The sequence below is a fragment of the Apostichopus japonicus genome, chromosome 23, assembly GCF_037975245.1.
Source record: "Apostichopus japonicus isolate 1M-3 chromosome 23, ASM3797524v1, whole genome shotgun sequence".
Classification (NCBI taxonomy): Eukaryota; Metazoa; Echinodermata; class Holothuroidea; order Aspidochirotida; family Stichopodidae; genus Apostichopus; species Apostichopus japonicus.
In genome coordinates this window covers 14,054,061-14,079,226 of record NC_092583.1, presented here as the reverse complement: position 1 = coordinate 14,079,226, position 25,166 = coordinate 14,054,061, and the positions used below count along the sequence as shown (strand labels likewise).

The 25,166-nt window shown below is 38.1% G+C and overlaps 2 protein-coding genes across 4 annotated transcripts in view; both read left to right on the top strand.

The window, feature by feature from the left end:
- Nucleotides 1-19,774, top strand: part of LOC139964928 (carbohydrate sulfotransferase 11-like) — a 34,291-nt gene extending 14,517 nt beyond the window's left edge. For both annotated transcript variants that reach the window (XM_071967014.1, XM_071967013.1), the window contains 2 exons: nt 12,428-12,546; nt 16,019-19,774. In XM_071967014.1, coding sequence (XP_071823115.1) covers nt 12,428-12,546; nt 16,019-16,909 — 1,010 coding nt within the window. In that variant the 3' untranslated portion in view covers nt 16,910-19,774. The remainder of the gene's footprint in view (nt 1-12,427; nt 12,547-16,018) is intronic.
- Nucleotides 19,775-23,375: 3,601 nt separating this feature from the next.
- The window catches only part of LOC139964929 (tubulin polyglutamylase complex subunit 1-like), a 32,311-nt gene continuing 30,520 nt past the window's right edge, over nt 23,376-25,166 (top strand). For both annotated transcript variants that reach the window (XR_011792128.1, XM_071967015.1), the window contains exon 1: nt 23,376-24,019. Coding sequence is in view for 1 of the 2 variants with exons in the window: in XM_071967015.1 (XP_071823116.1) it covers nt 23,956-24,019 (64 nt within the window). In the remaining variant the exon portion in view is untranslated. The remainder of the gene's footprint in view (nt 24,020-25,166) is intronic.

Genomic DNA, 25,166 nt, shown 5'->3' with positions numbered 1-25,166 from the left:
GTAAATTACTAAATATTAATTTAATATAGGTATAAATGGATTGCAACTCGCGCATGACTTTTTTCCAAGTCTCATTAAAGATAAATCGGCTCTGAAGTCAGCTTCAGGTTATTAATATACGATTGCATTAAATCTGTGATAAAAGGAACGTATGAAAAGGGTGTTATAGTAACTTAGTATAGGTGTTTACTGTATAAATTAAATGAGATTTAACCTTTCATTGAATCTGATGGAGTTCATTGGTCTAAATGGCAGCTCCCTGATAGGACAATCACCCTTGACATCACATCAAAATTTTAACCGACCATGAAAGCTGCATGCTACTTGGAGGCAAAGCGTCCCCCCCCCACCTATTCTCGCCATATGTTCTCGTAGATTACACCGTAACGTGTTAACTATGTGTAGTCTTGTGATGTGGAAATCACTGATGGTCGACTTTAATCGTTGAAGCATGAGAGGCCTTTTTTTATATCATGGCACCTCATTTTCAGACACAAACAAGCAGAAAGCTCTGTGATTGTGAGATTTGATATTCATAAAGTAAAACATAGAGATAAATTATGAAGAGAGGAAGCCGAGAAAATGGCTCCAAGGCTCAGAGCTGTGATAAGGCACTACATTAGTCTCAGACTATGAGATAATTATTTCTTACGAAATTCGAGTGACAAATGTATTTCAGAGCGTATTTAACCGTGAACTGTAAAATTTTCTATATATCTTCACATATATATATAAACGCTAATTGAAATCTAGCCCGTCGGGTATTATTTACTTATGCAGTAGAATGTACAAGAGTGTATTAAATAGTGATGTGGTAATAACCATTTTATACGGTACCATCCGACAATAATCGCACTACATGACATGATACGCATACAGCATACTGTTTCCGACGTGTCATTCTCTATGCCCAATATGAGCACATACAGTGCCCCCCCCCCGATAAAATTGTTGGTGCCCCCTCCCTCCCCCCTCAATGAAATTTGCCATCCCCTCCCCCAATAAAAATACAGGAAAAGAACACACCAATTTTACTTCTACTTTATACTTACATTTACCTCCATAATGCTGCTTATTTTAAGCTGATATATAAGTTTGAGAAACGATGAAAACCTCAAAGCTTCCGGGACATGTGACGGGCCCACGTGCCCCACGTTCCGCGCTCGCAATGGCGCCTCTTGATATGTTGGACCACCTTGCATTACCCGCATGCTGTATATCCCTCAAATGTTGCTCTCGTTTCGCTGTGACCCTCCCCAAGTTCAAAATATAGACCTATTGACCAATTTTTAGCAGATTTTTCACGACGGATCGATATATAATACCTAAATAAAACCATTCCTTTGTAACCTTATGTACCCAATTAGCATTATATTAAAATATTTGTTATATAATTTCATTTCAAGTTTCTTCAAACACTTACACTGGCAGTTTGGGCATGTACAATTAATTACAATCCAGTTTCTATATTAGAGAAATCATGAAATTTAGGACCTGTTCATATTGTCAGTGCAGATGGCTGTCGTGTACTTATTATAGTGAGTGGACAATGTAGAGTGTTAATATCACAAGAGATTTTTCCCAAATACAAGCCTGCTTTCTTTTGCATATATATATAGTCTTTGAAATCAACGATATGCATAGTCAATGGTAGCACAGATTGCCAACTTGTTGCACCCTACATATTCAGCTTAAAGATGAATAAAAATGAAGCAGCTAATAAAAACGTGCTAACTAATCGATATTGTATTGTTCGGAGGTTTCGTACGATATACTGATATAGGGATATGTTTTACTCTGTTATTTGAGAAGTCTTGCAGATATTGCGGGATTTAAACTTAAAGAAACTATATATACATGTCTAATTGGTGAAATGCGATTTTACTGATATGACGAATGGTCGATGCTCCAGATCATGATTTATTTGTGTGTGTGTAATTGTATGTATATGTGTGAATACAAATGAAATATTGACATATACCTTGACAAATTAAGCTTGTTTTGCGATGAGGACAATAGTTGATGAAAAACAGCCAGTCCATAAATTCACGACATTGGTTGTATATGGGAAATTGCCTTTAGAACGTCCGTGTTTTGAAAATGTTAGATAGCGCTTTAATGATTATTTAGCAGCGTTTGTAATATATAGGCTAGGCCTATTGATTATATTTCACAATACATGCATCCGTGCACTTATAATATCTCGAATAACGATTTTCGTCAACGTCTCCAAACACGCATTACAAGCCAACACTAGAACTTGTCTTGGCAACCCGGTAACAAAGGCATATTGCAACTTGCTGTTACTTTTTGTTGAACGTTCTGTCAGCTGTGTTCTTTTTCATTTTTTTTTCTGAATACGCGCAGTAAAATGAAAAGCAGCATTGGAACATCGATTGATACATGACTGAAAGTTGTAGCAGAAAATATAATATATTCTAAAGTAACCGTTTGTTCAACAGGATAACGGTTCCAGTTTAGATCCCCTAAATTGGACACTTGCTCACCTGTCCGTTGATAAAACTACACATTTAATACAGTAGGCATTTTGTTTGAGCACCCAATCCCTCCAAGCCGCCTCGAAGTGTAGTTTAACTGTTCACAAACACTACAATGAACAGTTGCATGGTATATACAATATGGCTTAGGTTATGTCTCTCCATGCATGTAGCTTAAAGTGTGTTCATCTGTATGAAATGATCGCATTTTGGAATCACATTGAAATTGAGCTGTTTGTGCATCACTATTGCATGGAAGGTATGATTTCCTTTCGAAAAATACCTTTATGAGGTTCACGCTTACACTGATGCTACCATAAAATGTCTGTCGTTTGCGTATATAGCTCTGTCTGTCTGTCTGTCTTTCTTTCTTTCACTTCTTCCCGCCAAAAATAAAAAGAACCTCTTCGAGACAGGCTATTCATAATAAATGAAGCGTGCTAGTACCTAATGATAAATCAATATATAATGATTGTATCATGTAGACCTCCTTCTCTGCTCCTCGATAATCCTTGGATGCATCTTTTTAAGCTATGAAATTGATGAACCGTGCCCCAAAAGTTATCTTCTTTAATTTAAGTTCCTACATTATATCTTCGATTCTGAGAGGGTGTTCATCTAACGTTGATGTATCACGTCTCGTGAATATCATGAAGTAATGGTTGATGACATACCGTAGGATTCTGTAACACTGTTATACCTTTCTTTTACACATTCTGTTAAGTGGCATTCTCATCTTTAAAGGTGTCCTTTGCATGATTTGAACTTCCCTTCGCGGGTTGTGATCAGCTTGCAATTGAGGCATAGATATTCAGTACAAACTATTCCACCGAATGACGTCACTCTCTGCCTAACTATTCTAGTCCTGGAGAGTTAAATTCATTAAAAGTGGTTACTCGTATTATTCAGATAAAATTATTAAATGTTATATTCCGGCGTTTTTCAGTATAACATGACTTTCATAATAAGCACGTTCTCCACGTGTCAGGAATCTGTGGATAAACTTTCAACTTTAGGTCTTTCTGAAGTCGCTATATATAAATATATATAGCCACATAATGTCCATTCTCGTAAAAACGCTATACTCATTATGGGAAACCTTCTCACAGTTTATATACGGTGTGATCAGAGCTATGAGCGGTAACTATATGTATTTTTATGTGTATCTAATATGCTAGCCATATATTAATACCACTAGCTCATGTGCAGTTGATAACGACAGATGGCAGCGATATGGTTTTAGCTTCTGTGTCACATCACCTGTGACCATCCTCTTACTGACTCAATCTTAGCTTCAGGTATAGAAATTCAACGTGTTTTTTTTTTATTTTGTTTGTTTATCTACCGTATCTAGTTACAGATGTAGTTTTGCCTAAGCAGAATAAAGTTAACTTCTCATCGGGAAAAATCAAAGTTACATTATTTGTCCGATTTTGGTTAAGTAGTGATGCAAAAAGAAGTATGCGGAGTAGCATTTCAACATAGGCCTATTATATATATTTATTAGCTTCCCAAAATCATCGTATGCATGCATAAATAATTAATGTAGTTACTAGTTACGAAAGAATATGTATGCAATATGTATATAAATACACTTGTTGTAAGGACGAATGTTTGAGATTGAGAGTAATTCTGTAGAGTGAATATATTTTTATTTATAGCCAGACTTCGTTCTTCTAACACCTGTGAACCATTTTCGCGAAAACAATCAACCGCAAACATATGTAATGAGTACGTATATCCATGCAGACATCAGCTTCCGTCATGTTATAATTAACGTCCTATTTTAAGTCGGCGTATCACTGTGACCGAATTTTCTCATGTTGACGCTATAGTTTGACGTCACAACTATACTTAAGGGGGGGGGGGGGGTGGTAACATAGGATAACTAAAGAACCGTTCAGTTATTGAAAGGTTCAAGGTTTTAATTCGTGAAAAGGTAAAAATTGTATCAATCTTGTTGGTGTTATTATAATAAAATCAGTTAAATCGAGCAATTTAACAGCTTAAATCTTTTACATATACGGGCTGAATATATCAAGAGCACAGCCATGGGCAAACTAATGCATGATACTGTTCTCTCATGTTCCGTGTGTTTTGATTATATTCAATAAACTACCTCGAATGAATTGTCCACGCGCTGACTCCCGTCTCCCAACACGACTGTGCGTCTGATTCCATTGTAGGGAAAGACTAATCCGAACAAAATGTCAAAAAGCTAATTGAATTTTCGGCCTTATGGGTATATAAATATATGATTTTCTAAGTCTCATTTTAACGCCTCAAGACTTGATGAACAGCAAAACTATCAACGGTGGTACATCGTAAGGTTATATATTAAAGGAACATGTTACTAATACCGGTATGTATATGAAACGTAGAAAACTGTATATCTTGAGCAAGATTAGCAGGTTATCGTGCTCGCTGGATGATATTAATTGACAAGGATTTGTATTCCTTCCTTTGGGATCAACTGAGGTCAAAGTCTGAAAACTTCGTAAATACGATAGTTCAAAAAGTACATGATATGTGGAACTTCATACGTAGTATTTAGAACCAACTTAGTGAGTGCAAGAACCCTGTCGAAATTGAAAGAAGTGAAAGGTCACATGAGGTCAAGACGGTCAAAGGATGTAAACATTGTAAACATGTTAACTCCAAAATTAATCTGTGTTCTGCCATGCTATGATGTTGTGTTGTTGAACAAAGTTTGGGCAATTTCAGTTCAGTTTATAGTGAACAGGCCTAATATCAAATAGATCTAAAATGATCTTCAACTACACATATTTAGTCATCCAGGAAATGAAATCTGCTTCAAATAGTTGATACTCTTGTGTTGGGTTGGCCCTAAGTTTCCATACTCTGAGCTTTAAGAGGTCATCAGGTTATCTCAAATGGTCTCAAAATTGGTATCATCTTGTTTGATTTTTTGGTTCCTTGCTTTAGCAAAAGGAACCTATGCAGTCAGGTTGGCGTGTGTGTGTGTGTGTGTGTGTATGTATGGGTGTGTGTGTGTGTGTGTGTGTGTCTGTGACACTTGCTTGGGTACGCTCTATCTCAATAAGGGAATGTTGGATTGAGGCCAAACTTGGACTATAGATCCACCATATGGAGAAGGTGTGCCCTATTGTTTCTGGTGCTCACAAAGGTCACCAAAGGTCAGTTATGGTCCAAAAACCGAAAATATTAAAACTGCAATAACTCCCAGTGCCAATGTGCGACAAGATTGATATTTTGGGACAAGTTGTGAAATGGTTAGGGGAGCATTTTCAAACTTAACAGTCATGTGATCCGAGGTCAACAAAGGTCAATTAATGATAAAAAACTAGTATTTTTGCGATAACTTGAGAACTAATTGTCAGTTAGGGTTGGGAGTTGCTTCTACGTAATCCAATTGTCCACCCACATCTGGGTGACCCTTGACCTCAATTTGACCTCTGGTGACCTTTTCGTGTTTTGGGGATTTTTACAGTTTCGATGCTATTTTCAGATGTTAAAGGTACCTTCTGATCACAAATGTCAATAGGTTGACCCCTGGATGAGCTTTGTGTGTGAAGTTATAGGAGGTCAAAGTTAATTTTCAGACATTTCATGCAATAACTCCCAGTGCCAAGGTGTGACAAGGTTGATTTTTTTGGACAAGTTGCGAATGGTATAGGGGAATATTTTCAAACTTAGCGGTCATGTGGTCCAAGGTCACCAAAGGTCAGCTAATGTTAAAAAATTGGTATTTTGGGGGGAGAAAATGGGCAAAGAAAACATGTTTGAATTTTTACAGTTTTGATGCTCCGTTTAGGTCTCACTGATCAAAAATGTCAATTGGTTGACCTACGGGTGACCTTTGTGTGTGAAGTTATGTATACAAGTTCAAAGTTAATTTTTAGACATTTAATGCAATTAAATCCCAATGCCAAGGTGTGACACGGTTGATAATTTGGGACAAGTTGTGAATGGGGGGGGGGGGGGTGGTGGAACATTTTCATACTTAAAGGTCATGTCATCTGTGGTCACCAATGTTATCATATCTGTTGACCCGCTTGTAGGTGACCTTATACTTCTTACATTTTCGACGCCATATTTAGATCTCAAAAGTGCCTTTTGATAAAAAATCCGATCACATTTTGTGATCACAAAAGTGTTGGCTATAGTGTTGGTTACTTTATGGGAACATGTAGGACCACAATTACTTGGACTATTTGAGCCCAATCTTGCTCGATAATATTATGTGTATTGTCATATACCCCAAGCAAGGAACCACAGTGCCCTTGGGCTCTTGTTTCTAGATGACTTTGGCAGTAAGTTGTTTAAATATTTCACAGCGTATAATCAATGTCATGTAAGTATCATTCATAAATAACAATTATTAAAGGGATGGTTCGTGGCAAAGCTGATTTGCTAGTTCAAAATTGGTAAAAGGAAATTACCATTTGCTCATACATCTAAGTTTCCATCTTTCACTTAGGAAGACTGTTCTTTCTGGATATTGAAAAATTTCGGAATAAAAATTCCAGACTGTAAAATCCTTAACAGTGAATTTATTGGTCGATGCTCACAAGTGAGTGCTAGAAGTAAGCGATGGACATCTCTGATTTCTAATTCTAACTTTAAATTCTTGGAAAAAATGATTAACTCACTTGCTTTACATAAGCTATGTGGAATTTTGAGCAAAATATATGGCAAGGGAACACATAGCCAGCTGGCTTTCTGGTTTCTAAATCAAACAAGAATTAATTATGCAAGGACTTATTTATTCATACATAATACTTGTTGGATTCTTCATATAGTTTCTCCTTTGACTATAAGACACTAAATTATCTGACTAATTAATTAAGGTGATCTCTAAAGTCTGGTAGAGTGTTCAACTGTTCATTAGGCAGAACCTATCTCTCACCGGATAGCTGACACTTTGGCCATTCATGGCACCTTCAGTTTTTTTTTCTGTATCACGATCAAGCAGGCGAGTTATAGAGACAGGAGAGTTTAACAAGGGCATTGCTTCAGGTTTTACCATTTTCGTACGGTGGCAGATACTTGCGTGAACCCACCTCAACATATATGCCACAAAACAAGAAAATAAGTACATCTTACTTGTTGACGAACCTATAGAATGAAGGAAGATGCCCCCGTTTTGCTTTTCGGCACTTGAACGGAATATATCGACCCATGTGGAATGGGTCGCCTCCAATTTCAAATGTTATATAACGTAACTGAGTACCTTTGTTCATACTCTTCGATCAGTGGCAGTTATTAGATACAGATTGCACATATAGGATTGTAGCTGTACAGCTGAACACTGCATATGCAGGGTACGATGTAGCAAACGTATAAAGCACTCCTGCTTTTAGCGCAACCCTCCCCGCGTCTGACACGTTCCTACACGTTCCCCTGCCAGACAGCTACAATACGGTCGGCGTGAGGACATACTCTCACCTCAAGTAATATATTTTCACATGTTGAAGAGAATCCTCGTGTCAAGCACTTGAAACATAACTTGACACGATCCTTGGCGCGTTTATTGTCTGTTGCCTAGCATAGTTACATATAGACAGGTATATAAATAGGAAGTATATGTTTATAATAGAAGGGTAACACCTAATTGTATCAAGACATAAATCTTCATGTTAACGACATATTCATTGTACAATAATGGCCAAATGTCACCTTCATTGCAACACTTATCATGATTATGATTTACCGATGTATTTCTAATATATCCGTTATTATACTCGATAATGGCAGGTCGACAAAATACCTTCCCCAAGGAACACCCTTTCACAGTGTCTGCCTCCCTACTCCATTGGTACGCTGAATTGTAAGGGATAAGATCCTGCTCGGCTACATTTTGTGCAGATTCTTCAGCTGGAAAAAAGAAAGAAAAAAAGTGGCATAAAGGTTTATTTTCAACTAATAGACCAAGGGGCAACAACCAAGAGACATGAGACACGCGGAGAGATAGAGCATCACATTCGGATGGGTCGGGAAGGGGCAGACCCGGCACCATCCTCCCATGGGATAACCCTCTATGATAGAGCACACTCTGGTGACTGTAATGTCCCCCACGGACGGGTTTAACTCTCCCTCGCCCCTTGTTTATACTGTGCCTGTCAATTGACCGTCCCACCGTCGTAACTGTTGATCCCTCATCCTCGCGCCTGTGGGTGATTGTTTCTCGCCGGCCGCACCTATGCACGTATTTGGTCCTCTACAGTGTCTGCCCCTTCCGTCTCCGCCCCCCCTCCCACCCATGCGTTGCTCTTAGCGAGGGAGAACGATTACCGACAAGATTAATAAGTTTTCAGCGCAAACATGAAGGAATGGCAACGTGGCGAATTTGCTGAACTAACTCGCACCATCTATACATCCAATGTAGGGGAAAATACTATGGTTGGTAATATTTCAGAGAAGTCGTTAAAATGTTTTATGTCGTGCTTGTCATAGCTGGATTATGATGATGTATAGACTCACTGAATATTATCCCACTGCAGTCGGGTTTTATGATCATTGCTGAATGATTGAAATGGAGGTTAACTGTTTCCGATGATCAACATGACTAGGATTATGTGTAGTAAAATTAATGGGCCTGCGCGTTCGACTGGCGTCTATCTGTTTGCTCTGTCCACAATTTAAAAATGTCTGATTCTTTTACTATATTTCATGAATCTTGATGAAAATATACAACAAGGAATCGTTGGTAGGTGTGCGAGTTACGGTATTCAGGAATTTCAGGTAAATGGTCGTTAAGTAGCTATGTACCGTAGGGCATTCGTTGATGTGACATCAAAAGTTGTCACATTTATCGGTGAATGGAGGTTTGCAGTAGCTTCCCTAATCGACGAGTAGGTCAGTGTTTCGGTAAGGGAGCGGATTGGAGCATTTTATATAGCTAACACCGTATACTTTGAACAACATCATATAGATTGTGTCTTTTCACTTGAGGTTTATCGCTGCACTCGGGTGTAATGGCGTTCTATAGAATTCGTTATTTTCCTGAGATGGACTGCGGTACTTATCAATCGCTTACCGAGGAAGACATTACTTCTTACACGAATGACAGTATGCCTTCCAAAGGTGAACTGTCTTTGGTTTCTTTCGAGCTAGGCAGTAGGCAAGGAACTGTCTGTAGGTGGTAAACTCCCCCTGTTGGATACTATTATTACTATTATATGCAACCCACACAGTGTACTTCAATATTGCGGATAGTTCGAGGTCAAGGGTCAAATTCAAGTTGACGAGCTCCTTGACGACGAGCCCTTTCATCTAATTCACCATTGAAAACATGCATGCTATCATAAAACTACTGTCGGTATGGTTTACAAATCAATGTACGGTGTTGTTGAAGAGTTCACGACATGAATGTAAGGGAGATATACTGTTGCAAAATAGATTGTTTTAATTCAGTACAACATTGAAATTGTTTTGCTGATATATGAACTCTTCTTCTTACTGATTGCCACGATGGTCGTTTTACCCAAGCGAGTGGGCAGAGGTTGGTGATGGGCGGTTTTAGACGGCGGTTGAGGAGCGGTAGCGGTTATGACTTTATGACAAACTGCCATAGCGTGAATAACCATATGGGCATATCCGCGACCGTAAATACGTTTGGCAGGTGGTTTGTTTGCCCTAATATCGTGCATGTTTTTATTATGTGGTGGGACTGGTTAGCACAGAATGGTTATTGGATTTTTCTTCCCTTCTACAAGCTTTCGTTCAGAATATGTAGTGATATATAGAAGTATAATTAAGCATTGAAGCAATTCACGCTTCTACCATTGCTTCACTCCAAAACTGCATTATGAAGAACATCAGAAATAAGGGTCACTGAAAAAAGAACACACTCATGCCCCTAATCCTCCTTACCAATCTCCCCCATCCCCCAATCTTCACCGAAATTATTTTGTTATTGTCGAGTGCCTTTGGGTTATAATTATATTACATGACTGTTGTTACTAAACAATAACAGTGTGTCACTTTAATGTTAACTCGTCCGTCCTTGACTACTTTTTTCTCATTAGTTTCGGCATTCATACCATATGTAGGCTTACCTTGTCAAAGCTATATATCTTCTAATCTCATATAGATACACTAGTAATAGCTGCCTATTTCTTAATCAGGTTATCAAGAGTTGAACTTCATATGTAATCATACACATATGTTGAAGTAATTATCCTACCCATACCGCTCGTTGTTTTGTCGCTGCAGAGGTGTTCTGCATAGGCGATTAGGCCTATATTGGCTATATGTACAAGAAGTCCACATTATGTTAATATTTACACACTGTATGACCCCCATGTTCTCATGTTATTGTGTGCTAAATGCTTGTTTGTTCATACACGTCTCCGGGCAAAAATCAAACAAACGTTCGACGGGATTTAGGGGGTTGGGATGACAAGGATGTACATTTCCTAAGGACAGTCGTCAGTGTCGCATTTCACAATCATGACAAGAGAGATATTGATTAAATTTCAGTGGTAATTAGTTAAGCGATAAAATTACACAAATATTTTTAATCCTTCCACTTTGACAGGATTCCTGATTAAAATGTCATGGCGAGCAACCAATGTGTGGTGTAATATATACAGCTGGCTACATGTCTTTAAACTTAGTTAAACGGTTACCTGCATATAAGCTGTCGTAGTGGTCATGTTATCAATTCGAACGATCTGTGAAATGTATGTATGTATGTATATTAGATCCTCCTGCAAGCAGGAACTCGCGAAGAAGCCTCATTGGCTTATCAAAGCCGCAAGCTGACCGAAGTCAGGCTCTTACATTCATATTTAACGTCCATGATTATGAATTGTTAATTGTCAACAACTCTGTGACTGGACGACATACATTAATCTGGGAGTGAGTCGAACCGGGGACCTTATGATTGAAAGGCACCGGCGTTAACTACTGAGCTAACACTCCGTATGTTGATAACTTGATATGTAAATCAGCCTTACCGTTTCACATATACGAGTTACATATTCTTCAGAGATCTACATGTTTAATTTTGAAAGAATAATGCGTCATATGGATATATTTGGGCGCAGCATGTAATGGAATTGAGGGCCTCCTCACCGGTTTCAAAACAATCTGTAAACTACTACATGATTTCATATTGATTGTATACTAGAAAAGAGTGGAATATTCAGTTTATTGAGTTATTCTCATATTTAAAACACGAAATTCCACCATATCATATACAGGGGCGTGATTTGATGAATGAAACTAGGGAGGGAGCACCTGGGTGAGGGGTCTAAGGGGAGGGTGTGCCCCCCCCCCTTTTTGAGATTTTTTTTGGATTTTAAAGCCCCTAAATGTAATATGGTACAATACCTATAAGTTGTTTCTCAGTATAAGCCTACTATAGTTGCGTATATGAAAATATAATTATGCTATCTGCATAAAGTGTTGCCAGATTTATCAAGCGACATGAAAAAAAAGAGTAACAAATGGTCAATCTTTCGTTAATGAAGGGATAGACGGCGCCCGTTGACACTCTCATCGGTGGCAAACTGGCTAACAACTTTCTCTATGTCTATATCACATTGTTTCTCTCAATGTTCAATACAGCCAAGCTGGAAAATCTTGAAGGGCATAGGCCTATATCATATATGCTTATAATATGGCACTGTCACATTGGTACTAGTAGTATAGGAGTAGGTTAGTACTAGTGCGTTACGGATTTAAAGAAGAATCGTCACAATGGGTCGATCTTTTTTTATAGTCTTCGTCGCAGAGTTATCAGTATTGCTGTGGCATAACGAACCAAAATACCGACCGAATCGGATAAAAAATCCAACTCAAGCTTTGGGACAAGTGAGGGGCATGGGCAAGCCCTCCCCCTTGCCCCCTGTAATTCCGTCGCTGATATTATATAATTTGTATTTTTGGAACCAACTAAATACTCTCTACTTAATATGGATTTATATTTGTCATTTCAGAGGTGATAGCGGAATATTCCACCAACGACGATGGAGTGTTAGGTCATTCAACAACAGCAAAGCTTTCATCTGAAGATAAGAGGAAACAAAAGTTTGGTGCCCTAGACTTTTCTACTGAGGTGAGACCTTAATTTTGATAAGTTACAATTTTGTTGTGTTTTAGTTGATAAGCTGATCTAGTCAGGTTTCGTGTTAAACAATGAAGTAAAATTTGAAAGTTTGGAATATTTTCCGTTTCTCTTAACATATGATTAATACATGACAATGATCGTAGTGTATATACGGGGCGACGAATAAGAGAATGGATGTAGTTTTTGTAGCTCGATAACCTTCATGAAGTGTGAAATATGTAGGGAGGATGTCTTTCTTTGATAAATTGCAATCTCCCTTTTTGCCATGGATTATTATTACGATGATGTTTTAGACTATGAAATCGAGTTAAATTGCCCAGTATTTTGTTACTTAGGGCTTCCCTGTCAAATATATATCAAAGGTGATTCGTTCATTGCACATGGCATTTTGTTTAGTTTACTCAAGAGATTGCGTTGCACTGTCCTGACTATAGTTGTACTTGTGTGCCTATCATTTGGAGATATGTTCCATTTTGACCTGTTTCTATTCTTGCCAACACAGATAACTGTTTGTTATACCATCCCGAGGTTGGAAGGAATCTGTGCATTAATTTAGGGACCACTCCATGTTTTTCCTGGTCCCCCAAATTGACCCGGTCCACGTGCTATTGTCCCTCCTGATCCCAATGCATCTGCATGAATTAAAGGAATTCGGGAGTTACAAGAAACCTGTAATGAATTAAAGGGGACACGGTGGTCATAATTTTGTATATTGAATAATAACTATTAAGCCTGACGGGGGGGGGGGGGACGCCCCGCAAAATATTGAGGTGGTCCAGCAAAATATGGGACAAAGATTTATGTATTCTCACTATAACAAACTTTAGTCAAAATGGAGTCTGCCAAAAGGAGGCCTTTGTGACATAACTATCTCCTGCCTATACCCTGACTCTCAAAGATACAAGTGACTATGCATATACTAAACCGCTTGGGTGGCTAAATTTCTCTCTTACTGCCGTTTAACTGTTGCGTTGTAGTTCGAGGCCAAGTATGGGAAGTGCTTTCAAGCCTGCTTGGAATATTATCTTGTCAGCTGTAGTTTTAGAACGCTTTGTTGTCTGGTCTCTATCGGATAACCATAGCAGTTAAGTTCACGTCACCTTGCGTACGTGAAAGGTTAGAATGTTAGCTGCTAGCTCTTTCCGCCACGGGCGTGACGATACATTGCCCGCTAGGATTAGTGTTACCATATACACCCCAATGGTCGCCTTTAGGATGTCGTCGTGTCCATTCATCTTACGAGGCGGAAACACATATTCAGTTGCCGTCATATATATTATAGTTGAATCGCTGAATTGAATATGTGAGTGGACTATAGCTTAAAGGACATGCATGCGTTTAAATATCACCCGAAAGTGACGACTGTATACCATTAATTGTGATCCATTAACGCTACTCCAAAGATGTACCAAACATATTTTGCACGAAAAACGTCTCGGATCTTACCAAATTTAGCAAAAAGGAAGAACATTTTCGTCAGCAAAGTGGCTAATTATCCAACAACAAGCCACGCCTTTAAACATTCTCTCTTTTACATATGCATTTCATCTGATAACGCAATATGAACCTTTAAAAACATGTTGATGTCGAAATGACGTCTCAGGTTGAGAATGTAACTGCAGATGTTGGAACATTCAACCATGCAAGGATTTTCTTTAGGTTTCTATATCCGCATGACTGATCAGTGTCGGATCCATGATTTAAAGAGGAGTCCTGTGTTAGGAGTCGAAGGGGGTCTGGGATATAGGGGATTAGGGGGTTTGGGATATATGGGATATGGGGGTCTGGGATATAGGGGATAAGGGGGTCTGGGATATAGGGGATAAGGGGGTCTGAGGTATAGGGTGTATTTGGCGAACATTTGAACTTTCTTTTCAAACCTTCGAAGAAGGAACATTCAATGTGTTGAAGCATTTGTAATTCGTTATCCTTCTACCGTGATACATTCATGACCATGCATGCACGTACAGTATACATGCTTGAACCTTAAATATCATATGGTCAGTTGAAAAGACAGTGGTTTCCGTTTTCAAAAAAAAGCAAGTATATCATTTCCGTTTGATTTAAGGCGTTAATGAAAAAGCGTAAATGATTGAACAAAACCTTCATATATCACACACATATTATAGACATTTCGGTAGTAGAAAGAAGGTATATAAATGGTATGGCAGATGGGATAGTTTATATATGGAAGTATTGTAAATCCGTTAACAGCACAGTCATGCCATTGCGCTTCAAACGTCACAGCCGCAATGTGTCAATCGCCATAACATATGTTGAAGGTAGTGCACTTTTATGGACATCTTTCTTTAGCTTGGAAATTCTCTTGGCTAAATTCCAAGATTACTATCTTATTTTGAATTGATTCTCGGTATGTAGGTTTGGTTTAAAAAAAAAAGTTTGGTTACTTGCCGTAGGCAGGCAGGTAACCTATGCAGGCAAGTTTGTGTTTGAGTGTGTGTAAGTGTGTATGTGTGTGACGCCCTAGCTTTGAAACATGGTATCTCATGGTAGGTAACATCTGCATTTCTTATATTTGGCCTGTGGCTTCCACATGGTAGAGGTCAAAGATCATTTGGGGTCAGCAGAAGGCAAAATGTAAAAATCTCAAAAACGCTGTATCTCCAGAATCTGAACAACAAAGGAGCTCACGTTTGTATGTTAAGATAGCCTTATGTGGTGTTACTTTTTTAAACAATTTGGTGTAGGTCAGAGTTCATTTAAGGTCACGATGGATCAAAACTTGAAACCCTTGTATAACTATACACGATATCTTCAGATAGGAAACTTGAATGGCTCTCATCATGTGCTGCATGTAGCCTCCCTGTAATGAGTACAAGAACTGTTTTGCTTTTGGTTGAGATAAAATGTCGTTTGGGGTCATCAAAAGTAACACACTTATATACACAAACCTTGTAGAGACGATACCCCCAAGATATGTTACATCACATAGCATATATATGGCACGTGTCTTCTTATATAGTGAGTACAAGAACCATATTATTTTTGGGTGGAAGGTGAAAGGTCATTTGGGGTCAGCAGAGGTCCAAATGTCAAAACATCAAAAGTACTTTTCCTTGAGAACTTTACCTCCTGAAGAGATTATATATGCATGGTAGATTACCCAAATGATAAGTAAAATTGCTTCACAATTATGGTATAGGTGGAAGCTCATTTAAGGTTTGCAGAAGTCAAACCCTACGAAATTTCTAATGGTCAGGTATCAATGAAGATGTGAAACTTATGCTGATTTGACTTCCCCATGTTCAGTAGAACCGCCATGTTGTTTAAGGTGGAGGTTAAAGGTCGGCTTGGGTACATGTAGTACGAACTTCAAGCAGGGTTAGCTTGCAAACTACTCTTGTGATGCATATGTAATGTATTTAAAGGCAAGTAACCGCTAGGAGGGGTTTCCCTCTGGTTATCCATTGACTTTTCTTTTTTCCTTTCTATCTTCTAGGTTGATTGTGACTACGATTGTCAGATGGAAATACAAAAGTACCGTAAAAAAACGATCACCGAACAGTGTGCCGCCCTCGGAATGGCCTCAAATCACCACAATACTACACTCAACCCCAAAGTGATCAGGAAACTTGAACATTTCCTCGTCCTCGATAAATACAAAATCATTTACTGTTACATTCCCAAAGCGGGTTGTACGAACTGGAAAAGAGTTTTGTTAGTTTTGAGCGGGAAAGCGAACTCAACACAATCGATTGGACAAAAAGAGACACACGTCTTGACCTCAAAATATATTCGAAGTCTTAGTACATACACTATATCTGAAGCTAAATATAGACTAGAAAATTACGTCAAGTTTACGTTCGTTCGTAATCCTTTCGTTCGTTTGTTATCCGCTTATAGAGATAAACTTGAGAAAAGAACGTCACTGAATGGGGTTTTCCGAAAAGATTGGAGTAAAAAGATGAAAAAACTAACGGAAGCCTTTAAGAGATATAGATTACGAGGTATGGATCTTAATACCACCTTCCACGAGTATGTCGAGTATGTCTCGGATCCGCAAAATAATCTTTTGGATCCGGCGGAAGAACATTGGATTGAAATGTTTAGATTAAGCCATCCTTGTGCAATCAACTTTGATTTTATAGGTAGGGTAGAGACCCTAGATAGAGATACGAATTTTGTGTTGAGAAATATAATCGGCATTTCACCGAAGAAGATATTATTCCGCAATTCTACCAACCCTACAAATAGTTCCGATGGTAGATTACTTCAAAAGTACTTTTCGGATGTTCCAAGGAAAGATGTAAGAGCTTTGTACCAGAGATTTGCTCCTGACTTTAAACTGTTTGGATATGAAGATCCCATAAGTTTATTGGAAGAGGATTAGGTCTTATATATTTTTATTATAGGAGGGGCATGTGATAAATATGCTTAAAGAAAGGTTAAAAAGACTTTCAAAAAAAATCGTTATCATATTCGAAAAACTGTTTTTGTACTTTGTCCTTATACAGTACATGATATTGGTTTGATGATATTGGGGAGTTGAGTTTAAACTGATAGTTAAAATGACATAAAAAGTTTAGCTCGTTCTGTTTAAATGCAATAAATATAGTGTTTGTTCCGAAAACATACATGACAAGATTCACCTCCACGGGAGTACTTAGAACAACGAGTAAATTTACGTTCGGTTACTAATATGTTAAGTCTTGTCCCAGTCAGTGGACTAACACCTGGCCGTCGGTCTAGGAAGTGGTAAGAAGTAAGGGTAGTGGAGATGCATGTGAGAGGGAGAGGTTTGTAGTTCTAAAGCCCCGTCTCTCGTTCATGGAACGCCAGGACATTATTTCAGTAACTCATGATATACGTTCACAAATTCGTCTGTAGCGTGAAATTAATTGACACCAAATTTTATTTTCGCATCTATGTCATTCTGTGCACTGATTCAGTACCATATTTTTTAGGTACATGCATGTGTTTGTTACTGATGTCCCTTTTCGCGTTCCACACTGATCAGCTGTATGGTGAGTATACCTCACTGCAGTCTTGCGGTATTGTACGGGGCTCGTGAAAAGGAATATGTTCCCGGAAACGATACCTGTTACTATTTTGTCCATCGAAATAACCCCAGGAACGATGAAGTTTGGCAAAACGTTTAGCATTGAGTCTGTGGATTTATCAGTCTAGAACTCGCTGTAATTGAGAGTAGCCAAAGAATTGTAAGCACACATTGCTTAGTTTTATTTTGTGGGGTTTTAAATTATGTGTTGATATTACATGACTTTGGAGTTATAACTCAAACTGCAGGTTATGAGTATTTTCCAAACAAATACACACATGACAACCACTGGCAACACCCTGACTTGGCAGTGCCGGAATGATGACCGGCCGTTAAGAACCGTTGCCTTATAAAGATGGTCGTTATATGATATACTTCGTACAAGTGTCATCGCCATCTGAATACCTATAGGTGATGATGAAAGGGTTCCCACAGTCGTCCAATTTGTAATAAACGAAGAAATATCCTTTTTAGTGTTTAAAGCATATTCATGTACAACTAAAATTAGGCTATTTGAACCAACCTCCCAAATTGAGTTATATGGACATATATAGGCTGAGTCATGCACTATTTGATTTAAGTTGTATGAACATTCATTGCCACCCTTCGAACAGTGTATTCATTTAGAAGATAACTCCCTTTATAACTTAAAGCAATTCCTAAGCTAACTTAGAACATCTCTACGGTTGGAATTCTCTTGGAAAGGGGCGGGATCTACATTGTCACACCGTGTAAAATGTTTATTGTTATAAAAAATGTTATCAATTTTTACACAGGTCATAAGATTTAGTTTTGCCATTCCTTCATAAAGGTAAATGGAATCAATGCGATGGTGATGGTATATGTATATGTACATATGTATATGGCTTGTAATCGAGATAATCCTGGTGATTTGGTATATTTCAAAAGGCAATTGGGATCACTTGAAGTGACCAGATGAAAAAGTCTTAAAACCTTGTTGCTAAATTCCATAAAGGTTGAGTGCTTGGTATATGGATCCTCTTGGTAAGGTCAATGGTTTTCGTAGAGGTTAAAGATCAAGATCTGAAAATCCAAAATCGATGCTTTGGATTAAATATATTTTACATGTGACGTCTACAATTATTTTCATCTTTAAGTATTCGACTAATTATTTGTGAGGTCTAAGAAGATGTAACGTTTGTTGACAATCCATTGCTTTTATATAGGACAGTGATCCCCTAACTTTATTCCCCCACGAACCCCCTGTGGATGTCAGACTTATCCACGAATCCCCAACTTTTCGAGAAACGATCTGAGTCATTATTATACTATAATACGCATAACAGTGCTTAGTAACAGATCAAGTTCATAGTGTAATATTGTAATGAAAAAAAAAAACAAGAGATGAACAAATATTTATTTGGAAACTTCAAGATCAGATCAGCTCTTTATCTTCACGACGTACTGTCTTGCGTACACCAACTTCACCAAAGTCATGCAGCCTGTGCCTGTTTCCTAATTCAGTTATTTACCACATGCCCTGTACCGTACTACTATCGCAGCATATATAGAACGCGAAAAGAGTTTGTCGATAGGTACGACTTTTGTACATTACTAAATTATATGATATATCAGATTTGAGTTCAACAAAAAGTACTCTAGTTTTGACTTTCAGAAACGTCTCACGAACCCCCTGGGATGGACTCACGCACCCCCTGGGGATTCATGCACCCCAGTTTTGCACCCCAGCACATATATAAATTTATGAGATGGAGAGAGTTATTATTTAATGAATATGATGACAGGTTTCCCTCAAAAGATTAACATGTCCAAACCAACGGGACATACAGCTTTAATTATTCCATTTTGTTCCTTTATATTCTTTCTTTAATCATAATCAGTTTCAGAGGCATAAACAAGTTCGTTTGATTTACCAAGGCTCTCTAAAAAATTGTTTTGTATTTAGTTATGGTGTAGCAATTGGTGGAACATCAAATATCATCCTTTGAGACGAATATAACAATTGTCTTACTTTGGCAAGGTAAACTTGGGAATACATAATTATCTTTTCTTCAAATATTTATATTGGTGAATCCGTTTCCTGCCTATTTCTTTGTTTAAATATAATTTTCGTTCTGATCGATATAAGAAAGACGCCTTAATAACCACATGGGGTCAGGGAAGCAAATATACAAAATTAAAAAAGGAAGAAAGAATAAAAAACCTGCAACCTCGTCCTGAGTTTCGTCCTTTTTATTGGTATTTTGTGTGTGTGTACTGTCATGCTAGGCTGAAAACAGCCGTTTAGTTTCAAATTTGAACCCTGAAAGCTTTGTTTTAAGTTGAACTTGCAGCCTAAAACAGTTGCTAACGTGCTTACCCATCAAAGGGGTTATACCAGCCAATGGTGGTATATGCGCGTTTGATGAAGTGCATTTGCATGAAGGGCTTGTATTGGTAAGGTTCTCCCTCCAATTCTGGGAACGGATCGATGCCCCTGCCTTTATTTGATACATAACTTTATTGAGAACAACCCCCCCCCCCCTCTCCACACACACATGTTTAAATAAGAAATAGCTGCAACTGCAAGTATATGTTCTATACCGATAGGCGCAATATTTCCAGCAGAGTTGGATATGAAACCAGCTACATGCACCACACTTCAGTGATATTGTACATTATAAGCTTATAGTGTTGCGAGGTATTACTCAATGCAATTTAACACTGTTGGCATATATCATACAAATTGTAACGAAAGTCTCTCGATATTTCAATCACCTACTTCCGATGTCGGTTTTCTGTGTAGGCAGTAATATTGCGGTAAAAGATGTTTCTTTCATTAACGTTTGATCTTAATAGGTTATAATATAGTTTATCTTAGATGGTTCGTCAGTGTATACTGACCTGTAATAATAACGATAGCATCCATAACGATAAAGTGTGTAATGGCACTATACGGTGTATAGCCTATACCACAAACAGACAGTCCCGGGTATAGCCTCAATGTGTAAGACGGCCATGACAAGAACAAAAATCGTATAAGAGAAACATGTTTACCAGGCATCGCCATAAGACCCATGCATGAAAGATTCAAGTTCGTTCTAACCTCGATATTCATAGCTTATAACCTCTAATTGTCGTCATGTAACTGACTTAAATGCGCCAGTGTGCGCAAAGTATTGACTTACATGCATACCGGTACCTTATTCGAGCCTATTCACAGATGTGCGGAGCCTTTTGGCATTCCATGCTATCTCTCTGAGTGTTTGATGTCATATTTTAAAGGGGACACAAGCCCAATCGTCATCTTTAGCTTATATGATATAAATGTCTATGTTTAGAACAAATCCCCCGAACAGCTAAGAAATTTCTTGCTCCGTCTGAGAGATATCCTATACTTAAAAGTCATTTCTAAGAGATAAAGTAATTTTGAAAATATGTGATGTCACAGTGCCGCCGAGTCGGATCTGAACCCATTTGCTTGTTTCTTTTCACAATTCCAAGGTAAAATGTTGACATGGTAAACCCATATTAAAAGCTTCGATATTTTTTATTCAGCATTCGCCAAACCCATCTCCATTATACAAAATAAAGCATTGTAAAGAAAAGCATAAGAAAATGTAGCAACGTGGCTCAATGATGTCAAATTCTACTCTTGATCAAGTCTTCAGCATTGTGTGTGAAGGAACGTTATGATATCGCTGAAATGAAATACGATATTTCTTACCATTTGAGAATGTTGTTCGTGACATTTATGTCTATCACAGAGACCAATAAGAATGGTAGGGAGAGTGTCTCCTGTTAACGTTTCACATCGCATGCGACATATTGCGGATTTGGCGTCAACTTAAATATATGGGGAAGACATGTAAACATCTGTTACTGTACAATTTTTCTTGCAAATTGGCCTCAGTGGTAGAAGAATTTGAATGCATTCTAATTAATTCGCTTCTCTTATTATTATAAGCGATGGAGGATCGAGGAATTAATCTTTACCGGAAATATAATTAAATAGTTGGAACGTGATCCATTGTTCGGTGAAGCTAATTATGAATATGATTTACGATCAAAACGAGATATGAACAACTACCATGTTCTGACTGAGCTAACTGAGCAAATCCATGCTCGGAACTTGGTCTTCGTGCCTTATTTTGTGAATTATCTTTAGCAAAAACTATCTTTGCAAGTCATTATGCTACAAACATATTTCTTTAAAGAAATACGGGATAAAGAATGATTTATTCTCGTCGACCCCGGTGACAGAAATTTGTCCCTGGGCTCGACTTAGCGAACGACGTCAAGACTGGTTAAGGTGATAAAGTTCAGTATACATTTGCTGTCAAAATGATGGGCTGGGCTTGATAATCCTCCGTTCAACATGTTGGTTTGATGGATAATTGTAAACTATGGTATATTATGTCTGACACGTTGAACATAACAGCTTCCATGGTTGTGTCCTTTCGTTGAGCTGTCCATGGTTATGATGTTTCTGACGTGAGTTTACACTAAACACGTTAAAGGCATTGAAGACTCGCCCCAAACCGCGTGCCGCCCTCTGAAAAAAGTTAACTATCCGTTAACTATCCATGCAAGTGAAGTTTTCTTCTTGTCGCTACAAAATGCAGACAGCAATGAAACGTGATACTATGTTATCTTTTATCTGGACCTGAGATCAGGGAGTTCCATAACAACTCCCTGTTGAGATGTTCATCGCTGCTATGTACACTGTGTTGTTTGGTATTGACCGTAGCTGCATGTATTGACTGTACACTAGTGTCTAGTTACCGACGGTGCAAGCAGTGTGAGTATTTTCTGGGAACGATGGTGGTTTCTAACACTTTTGTTATACACCTCATTCGAAACTAGGTCAGATTACCGGCATCAGACGGTTCTTTGTGCGCGAGTCTTCACTCCCTTTAAGTATACGCAGCATATGCAAATATTATTTATGAGTAGCGCCATCTTTTAGCTAAACTAGCCTTATACCGGAGCCATATTTAATTTAAATATGATTTATGTACACGCCGATATGGCTCTGGCCTGTAAAATAGATTTCTTTTCCTGCACTGTTCATCTCATGCCATACTTCATATGTGTCTATCAATCTGGCCCGAATGTTCTCCTCGCTCCAAGAAAACAAACTAGTAACAGGTTCGATATCGGTTATCAAACAGACTTGGCTTTTTGTAGCTTGGACGTCACAAGTGCACATATGGGAATATATATGTTGTGCTATTATAGTGCAAATGGGGTCAATTCAAAGAGCAGCGTAAAGGATATAGTCAGGCTTGTTTATAAGTGTGAGGAAACTTTTTGGTTATCGTTGCTGAAAAGCGTCATATGGTCATAATCAGTGTTACCAGAGATAGCGTTTTTACACTAGATCTAGCGTTTTTAGTCATTTCTGGGGTTCTAGCGCACGTTTTTTCTAATTTTGGTAATTCTAGCGTTTTTTGCCTAAAACTAGTTAAATTTACAAAAAATAGACCTTTTTTCAGATTTTTTAGACAAAATTCTTACTTGGAGACCCATCCAATTTATTTTGAGTATTTTTGCCCAATCTTCGGACTTTCCTACCGAAAATTTCAATATTTTTTTCAAATTTTCTGGGTCAGACTATCACTCAAATCAACTATTCAAAATCTATTTTGTGATCGGTGACCATTCATCCTACGAATCTGTTCTAAATTGACTCGAAACAGCACGAAAGTTAGGGAAACTACCATTTACCGTTTTCTAGGGTTTTATTTTCGCAAATCTAGCGTTTTTTCGTCAATTGTCGCTGGTAACACTGGTCATAATACGATTACTTGAAGGTGACATGAATGGCCAGCATGTCACGTCGGCTATCCAGTTAGAGTAGCTTTTAGTGAGAATTCTACAGACTGAAGACAATATAACTTTGACGATTTGATGTTTAAGACAGTACGATATGCTACATATTCGAAGCACGGATAAAGAGAACCTAAACGCGTCATAGTTACGATACTTTACGTCATGATGTTAACGTTGAAATGTTTTTCTCCCTGGATGAATTATACCACTCCAAAGATCACACTCTTTACTCTGCCACTGTGTTTCAGTAAAGAGACCATTGGACCAACTCAGACGGTCACCGATAGTTACTTTTATCAAATTTATCATGTTCAAACTAAGGCTTGAAACATGATGTACGCCGTGCAAACACACAATTCGAGGAGTCTATTGCTCATGATTTGATAACCCAATGGGTTTTCTGCGATTTCCTGTCGTCTGCTTCACAGCTCTGGAGAAAACAGTTGCTAAGACATTTATGATATATCTAATTCTATTGGTCCTTAACCTGCGTAATTGTACATATTGACCAATCAGAGGCTACGAGATACTTGGATTTGTTCTATTCTGTCGTCTGATAATTTGTTAACAGTAAATGAAAAATGGCTTCGAAGAGCAAAGGACAGTCACAGCAGATAAAGATGGATTCTAAACGCGAATTCCTCGGTAATCGCATAAGTGTGCTAGCTTAACTTTCGTCTTGTGTGAATGTTTCTTTCGGATATAAGTCAATCAAGTATCCTAACTAAAACATGACATAGAACAATAATACGTTAGTTACACTGATCTATGTGTGATCAGTCGCTAGCACTTAGCACTGGGTTAACGTTTGGCTTAGGACCTGTGCCTAGGCTATGTTATTCGCGAAGAAAAGGTAGCCTAACGTTAGGTTACTGTAACAAATGGCAACATATATTAACGCAGCGTTAGTGCTCAAATTACCTTTTTCGCAGAGTACATTTTCATTCATTGTCAAGTGTCTTTCATCATTCATGTTTGAGCTGAGCTGGGTACACTGGCTAGGCCTAAGGCTAAAATTAGGTGAACTGTTGATGTTGGAAAAGAGCATAGAAATTATGGCTAGGCCTAGAACAGGATTTACTTTGGTGTGACTAGGTGTAAAGCTTATTTTTAAGACTAACAAGTAACATATTAAGATGACAGGTGCTCCCAAGGCATGCAACACTGATTAAACTTTAAGTAAAGGACAAGACACTCACATGGCCTAGTGCCTAAGGTGCTTTGTAGTGTAGCATGGACACTGCTAAGTTCGGACACCTAAGCATTAAACACCCCAAAACTATAACTTCCTTTTATTGACAAATGTGTAGTACTTGCTTGCACACAGGTCATTTTGGAGAGAAAATAACTGTAGCTTCGTACTTTTTGGTGAAATTTGGCCCTTCCTGTAGGTTGTCATGGTGAAATCGTGTATTTCTTAGGGGTGTCCTAACTTAGCACTGTTCCGAACTTCGCAATACTGACTGAACTGTAACTTCGCCTGTCCCTAATTTCATGTACTGTGTTTAGCATATGTAGCTGCACAGACAGACACTGTAGTTACTGTTATAGAACCTTAATGAAAACGGCTCAAATTGCTACATTTAACAAGGGAACATTGATTTGGTATGCTGAGGTATTCTCATGAATCGTTTATTGGAATTATGTGGTATATCTAAACATAAATAGAAGTTTTTCCTTGCTTTGAGCAGTTTGACTTAAATATAATTCTATCTATTTCTTGTGGAATCTAATGAAAGCATTGATGAAATTACGTGCTACTGTTCAACATCAGAAAGATGGTCATTATCAC